The following is a 7,132-nucleotide window of genomic DNA, read 5'->3' as shown; positions in this document are numbered from 1 at the left end:
TGATGGCGATTTGTTTTTGAAAATTTGTCTCTGTGTATGAAAGATATGAACACGCTTCTATACATGTCTTGATATTTTTTTGACGTGATTTGTACTAGTTATTTGTAGCAGGAATGTTACTAGTGCCGGGAGAAGTTGGGAAGGTAGCGGCTTGATAAATTTTTGTGAGCAACGAGTTTACGAAGCAAGTTCCGCCTAGCTCGAGCGATACAGCTCCGCGGATACAACTCGAGCCCCGAACAAGACCCTCCCCCCGTAAAGTTTCGGCCGCTCTGGCCGGCCGCGGGCCGCTCGTAGAAGCAAACGCTGACTCGTGCACTAGAAATCTGCACAGGAGGCTAAGAAAGAAGCAGTTTTCAGATCCAGAAAGCTAGCAGAAATTTGTCTGAAGTTCGTCAGAAGAAATGAGCCGGTGAAGTTTGTGAGAAAATGTAACGGAGCTTACTTGTTTTTCTGAAAATTTTGACGAAAGTAGCCGGCGCAAAAATTTGAGTAGGCGGCGATTTTCGCCGGTAGCCGGCTTGTTTTGAGAAGGCTGACCAATATGCTAGAACCAAACCTACCATACCAAACCAAACATGCAACCATTTTCTGTCAGCGACATCACATTTTACTCACAGATATCAGTATGCTATGGCTATAGGTTTGATTCAACTAATTACATTAAAAGAATGACAAAAAAATTGACTTTGAAAATACAGTTTTGCTGCTCTGAAACTGCATTGGATGCCATTGGATCCCCCCCTCTCTTATCAATTCCATGATCTCCTAGTGTAATGTACAGACAAAGCAAATGATGCAGCAATGACAACAAAGGCTTTCCTGTGGTATGATGGGTAGACTGGAATAAAAAAACACACACACACACACTGACAGTGTGCAGCACGCATATTTCTTTTCAGAGCATGCGAACTACAAGACCAGAAAATCCCTTAGTTTTTGATGCCAGCGTGCTAGATTCGATCATATCTATCAGGGCTGCAAATACTGGGTGCATGTGCACCTTAGTGTACCCAATTTTGGAGCTATGCACCCAATTATTTTCTGTGGGTGTACCAGTGCACCAAAATGTTTTTGTAGGTTTATGTACTGCATATGTCAAGATGTTAAATTTAGAGTAGTAGTAGTATTCAGCATATTCTTATCATCTAAGTGTCAGAAAAATAGTAAAATCATTCTTGTAGTACTTTTCTTTAGAAACAAAACATAAGGCCACACCAATTTAATTTGTTGGTTCTCCGATTCGCCTCTTCGTTTTTTTCTGATTTGCAAAAAAAAAAAAATTTGATTCTGAAAAATGCTCATGTTTTGCCCCCAACAGTTGAGGAAAGTCCTTTTCTTCCTAGTTGTTACAGTTTTCCCATCTATCATTGCAGTGGTTTGATTAAAAGTTCAAAATTCAATGTTTAAATTTTAACCCAGCCTTTTGTGTTGACTTCATAGCTCATTCCGTAGCATTTAAGTCTATAATAGGATGCCTAGACCTGGGTTTTTTTTTTCGCCCTGTCGCTTCATATTTTTTCTGAAAAAATCCGAGAACCAACAAATTAAATTGGTGTGGCCTAATTAGTTTTCGCTGACACTCTACTTATTATTATCTTATATTTTGCGCCCACAAAAAATTTTGTGCAGCCAATTTTTTTAGGTTGGGTGCACCAGTGCACCTACTACCAAATTCGATCCCTGTGGGAAGAGATACTTACAAGTCGATGCTACTGTCTGTGAGAGACATGGTGTCGTCCGTCTGTTCACTGGACAGACTCTGCAGCTCGGAATCGTTCGCTGACGTGGCCGGCGCAGGCGCGTACGTCTGGTGGTACGGGTTCCCTCCTCTCGTCAATCTACAGAAATTCACAAAAACAGACAGTCAATTCCTTTTGTGTCCATCTTAAGTGACATAGAACCATCATATATGTCACTCAGTACATCTCAGCAGGTTTGAGAATATGGTAAAACCTAAGATATAAAATAAAATATGAATTTCTAGACCACACAAAATAATTTGATTGTCTTGTTAAATCCTCACAAAAAATAAAAAAAAATATGCTAAAATGTTTTGACAATTTTATGAATGCAACATATCATTTGAGTACAGATAAAACCAAGTTTTTGTGGTTATATTTGCAAAGCATGGGGCAACATGTATGTATGTAATTGGGAAAAACACTGAAAATTGCTGGGAGGGTTCATAGAGGACTGGGATTTTTACTATGTCCAACATTTATTTGGTGAAATCTGGAGCCTTGGCCTAATGTCCCCTCCAGGGCTGGCCATGCACACAGGGTGGCCAGCTCCAATGTCTGTCTAAACAAGGCTGATTCTGTAGTTTAGGTGCAAGGTTTAGCAGTGACGTCACAGCCCACATTCTCACAGCAAAAACAGACGTGTGCTGGAAAAAAATCTACCTCCACATCCTTACCAAAAATATGCCGAAATGTGTTTGGTTGGCCACAAAATCGTCAACATATTCTATCAGTGATTACTTATTATCTAAATCACTAATATTTGATTGTATTAAACCAATAGAGGGGTGTTGTCCATCTCTACACAACAACTACTACAGTATCCCCCCTGACACTTTTATAGACACTCAACCTTGGGGCCCTGTTTACTGGGCTGACTCCCCTCCTGAGAGGTTGAAGAGGGCAGCCAGTCCCTTTCCCCAGGAAAAAGCTAGCGGCTCTTTGGTGGCAGAAGGATCCCATTAGCCAGTGCAGGTTTCCCCACTGTGCCCCCCAGACTGATTCCACCCCCAGGCCATACAAGCTATGGACACCACACAGGACTCTGTGCCTCCTGCCACCACACAAATTAGCTCCAGATTTGGTATGCATGACTGTAGACCAGTACTTTTCAAACAGTCTTCCCTCTCTCTCTGTCTCAAAGCCCTTTTCTGGCCTCTCACACTTGAATGCCTACAGAGACTTTCAGTAGACTGGTCTTCATGTAGTTGTAGACTCAAGATTCTTAAATCATTATCTAGATTGACCTTTGTTTTCTAGTACTGATAAGATGGCTACTTTATACATGCCTCCAGGGGGCCATTTGCCTAACTGGAAACTTTTGCTAGGCTAAAGAGCTAGCAAAAATGCACCAGCATTTCCTAAACAATAACCTCTGTGCCAGAAACACACAAGAAAAAAACAACCTTTTTTGTTTGAAATAATCTAAAATTTAGCTTCCAAGCCAGTAGAAGATATACATCTTTGGGACAACTGGCACTGGTACAGATAAAAAAAAATTACTTGCACCAAAAAATGTACATGCACAACAAAAAGTAGTGCCATTATAGTATACAGTTCTTCTCTGCTATAATTTTAAATAATCACAGGTATATGGTGTCAACTCCTGCAAACAAATATTAAGATCCAAAACTGATGGATACAGAAAAATCACAAATCTTGTTGTTTTTACACAAATTTTCATCTGAACAGATCACTGACTAATTTATCAAAGGCCCTCATCACTGATATCTGTTCGCTACATGTGTACATCAGATTATCTCTTCTTGTTACGTAATATAATATAAATCCTACCAAAAACACAAAACATCAAGGTTTCTATCTTGTTGAGACTGTGCTGTTGATATGTGGTGTGAACAGGGTGTTGAGAGTGTAAGGTGCAGTTCTACACTGGAAGGTATAGCCAAACAAACAAACACAGCTCCCAGGATCACCCCAATCTGTTATGTGATCTGGGTGAGCAGACTGTGCTTTGGGATTCCTATATCCTGTACTCAACACACAAGGAACAAGCTTTATACACGTTTTTATATTCCTGTACAAAGCTACCAACTTCCTTTTCTTACAGATACAAAACTCATGCAGTATTCTTATTCAATGTTCGGGTAAGACTACAGCTAAAGTCATTCCTATTTGGAATTTGGGGGGACAAAAAAGCCATTCTTTCATGGCTTAGGCCCATGTGGATGCTTATGTTATGCCCCTATGTATGCAGGCCACACTGACTGACCATTGACTAAACAGTGCTGTGCAACCATGCAGTACCAGTTACTGAGAACACCACTGTCTACTTTATGCTTTCAAAACTAAAACCTTAGCTGTGCTGGTGAGATTGAGAAGAAAATAAGGATGATTTTTCTTACCTTTCTCTGTCTCTACTGTCACTCCTGAGCCTTATTTGTGAGGTAGCTAGAAGGTGTTCTGCCGTCAACGGAAGTGTTCGTGTCTCCATCGTGTCTTCGGTACTAAGTTCAACGTTTTCGTGTAGCGTTGGCAGAGGAGCTAGTATCGCTCCCGTTGTCAAGTTTCCCACGTTACCGGACGTATTCGCCAGTTCCGTCACTACTTGGTTAGGTGAGACTTCCCCGCCATTCCGGCAGTACTGTAGGTAGATATCACTCTCTAAGAACAGTCTGTAGGCATTTTCTTCCATGAACTTTTCTATCTCCAATTGCGCCTGGTCAAATATAGATATGTCCAATGGCTTACAGTCTATATTTTTGGCTAAGTACTGTTTTGTTCCAGGCTTTACTCTGTGACTCAGGATTCCTTTCCCCTCTTTGATATACTTGGCGTAGACAACTTTTGCTAGTCTCTGTGTTTTGTCGTCCAAGGGGTCCAACTTTTTGTAGCCGTTGACGGCAAAGTAGAAATCCAACAGATGCTTGGAGTCTTCGTTCTCTAGGTATAATCCAAACAACTGGCTACCGTCCTTGTCCGACAATAACGCTTGCAGGTTGTCCGCCCAGCGTAGGTACGGCGGCGTAGGCGACGCGCTGCCCTCTGGTTCGAATCCCAAGTCGCAGTTAGTCCGTCTTGGCGTACCCGCCGACGAGTGAGAGTAGTCCGACTTGGAGTAGTCTGATTTTGTGGAGTATTCACTCTTGGTGTTGCTGGAGCCGCTGTGCTGGCTTCCATGGTTGGATTCCGTCTCCTCGCCGGGTACGGGCGGCCGCGCGCTGGTGGGTAAGTCCTCGGTGAACTTGCTTCCCCCAGTGTCCTGGAGATACTCCTGTACACCAATACTCATGGTGCTGGGGGGAGGGGGGCACTCCAGTCCCTACTCAACAACAATTTACCATCCAGTGGGAACTCTGGCTCACCTAGACTCGCTCCAAACCGATCTGTTTCTGAAACAAATGATACAAAACAAATGTTAACTGAGATTGCTTATAAGGATATCCATGTAACTCCCAGCTACTATTTGAATGTATGCTATATGCTACTTGACTAACTTGAGTAATATTATATTTTCTTTTCCCATCAAAATTACCATGGTGTATTTCTAACACAATCAGATGCCTAGAACATACATTGTAGAAAATGATAAGATTTGAATGGTAGATGCTTAGACAACCTTGCACACATTAGCGGCTCTAGTTGCAAGGATATGTATGGCGGCTGGATGAAAAGGCCCTAGACATGCATATACAGCATGCTTTTTTTACCGTCGGCGGCAACCAAAATGCCCTGCAAATGAGTCTAACACACAGAAGCATCTTTCATGCAAATGTCGCTGACAAGCGGCAAAATAAAGCACAACACACGCCACTGATATTCAAATCGCGGGACTACTTTGCGGTAGAACAAAGTCGGAACAATGTCACAATTATAACACTGTATAAGAAAGGATGGCCCCCTCCCCACTTCTATCAAATTATGCCGGAAAAGAAAACACCTTGGCTGGGCACATTTTTCTTCATTTCTAAGGACAGGAAAATACATTTGGTGGTCTCAAACTGTTTCTGCCGACATGTGGGGGTGTTGTGTATTTCAGAGGTCGCGTATTCTGACTGCAATCCTTGCTTTTTGAAATGGATCTGTTTTGAAGGGACTGAGTGCTGGGGGTCACACCGCGGGTCACGGACATTTCGCACGCTAAAAGCCAGCTCCCCGGCCCGCTTTCCGACAGAGTTTTCCAATTATTTCCATCACACCACACAGCCCTATCGCCACGATTCTTATTCTTAGTCTAGACGACAAACTATTGTAATTTTACTGACTAGCGGTCAAGATTACGGGAACCGTGCTGCCTAAAATAACCAACACAACCTAAACGTCATCGACAAACAGTTTGAGTAAAAAAAAAATCAGTATGAAAGGTTACATATGAATACAGTGGTTTAAAATGGGTGAATGGTTTGCTCTTTTGAGTCGCGCGGTTGCTTGTGAGATGCAGGAAAGAGGGCGGGCGCCAACTTACAGTAATGCCGACCAGTAACAACCACACACGCGGCGTACCGACCCAACGGAAAAAACAACCCTCAAAGCGCAGACATTTTTAGGTCCAGAACCAGTCTCTCGGCTTCATTTTAGTGAATTACGTACAGATAGAAGCTAAGTATGGTCGGGGAAGGGAGGATTGTCTTGGTACGGGGCCCCGTCAGGCTAGGAATGCCGTGTGCATGTGTCTCTAGCGGTGAAACGGCCGAACCCGACTGCAATCAAATTTGCACAGATAAAAGACTTGCCCCCGCGGCCCCTCCACCACAACACGCCGACTTCGCCCGACCTTCCCACCAACCCAGCCCCTCAAAATCTATCTCCTGACCCACAGAAGGCCTACAAACAACCTTGTGCTATGCTACTATCACAAACAGTTCGAAAATGCAGCGGCGCTGCGCTATTTTTAAAAGGCAACGGCAAGCCATATTAAGATTATAGGGAATCGAGTTTACCTCTCGAGCCTGGGCTGATCAAACAACGACTACAGCGATCTAGCTCGACAATATGGCGACACATTACCTCAGAATCGCACCAGGGAACACTTAGCTATCCCCCTTACCTCCATAGTTAGCTGTATATCCACTCCATGGCGAGGAAAAGGTAGAATTTGAAGCGTTGTGGAGCGAGGAAGTTCAGCTTGCTGGTCGGCCGCACAGATCAAAGCACATGCCGCCAACTCCCCGGGGCCGTGACGTCACCGTGTGTACTGAGCCGCACCAATCAGAACACGGAACTAAGGAATCAAAAGATTCACACCGCGGGGGTGGGCAGGACTCGATTTTTTTATTCCAACAACGAGATGGACCAGAATTTTACCCCAAAATATAAATTTTGCCATACATATGAATATATATTAATAAAATCGATAATAATGTTCAAACAGGACTACTACATTCAAATTGTAAAGGATTCTTCAGAAGTTATTTCTCACACAACGTGTTAAT

The 7,132-nt window shown here is 43.1% G+C and overlaps 1 protein-coding gene across 4 annotated transcripts in view; it reads right to left on the bottom strand.

Annotated features, from left to right (window-relative positions):
- LOC109481533 (axin-1-like) overlaps window positions 1-6,910 on the bottom strand; it is a 20,396-nt gene extending 13,486 nt beyond the window's left edge. The window contains exons 1-3 of one of the 4 annotated variants that reach the window (XM_019784115.1): window positions 6,748-6,910; window positions 4,106-5,092; window positions 1,704-1,841 (exon numbers count right to left, since the gene is read on the bottom strand). In XM_019784115.1, the coding sequence (XP_019639674.1) occupies window positions 1,704-1,841; window positions 4,106-4,992 (1,025 nt within the window). In that variant the 5' untranslated portion in view covers window positions 4,993-5,092; window positions 6,748-6,910. Of the gene's footprint in view, window positions 1-1,703; window positions 1,842-4,105; window positions 5,093-5,319; window positions 5,435-6,747 lie in introns of those variants that run through there. The other 3 variants (XM_019784116.1, XM_019784112.1, XM_019784114.1) reach the window with 3 other exon arrangements.
- Window positions 6,911-7,132: the final 222 nt, after the last annotated feature.

The sequence above is a fragment of the Branchiostoma belcheri genome, unplaced genomic scaffold (genome assembly GCF_001625305.1).
Source record: "Branchiostoma belcheri isolate BF01 breed outbred unplaced genomic scaffold, Haploidv18h27 scaffold56, whole genome shotgun sequence".
NCBI lineage: Eukaryota > Metazoa > Chordata > Leptocardii > Amphioxiformes > Branchiostomatidae > Branchiostoma > Branchiostoma belcheri.
This window is presented reverse-complemented; position numbering and strand designations above follow the sequence as displayed.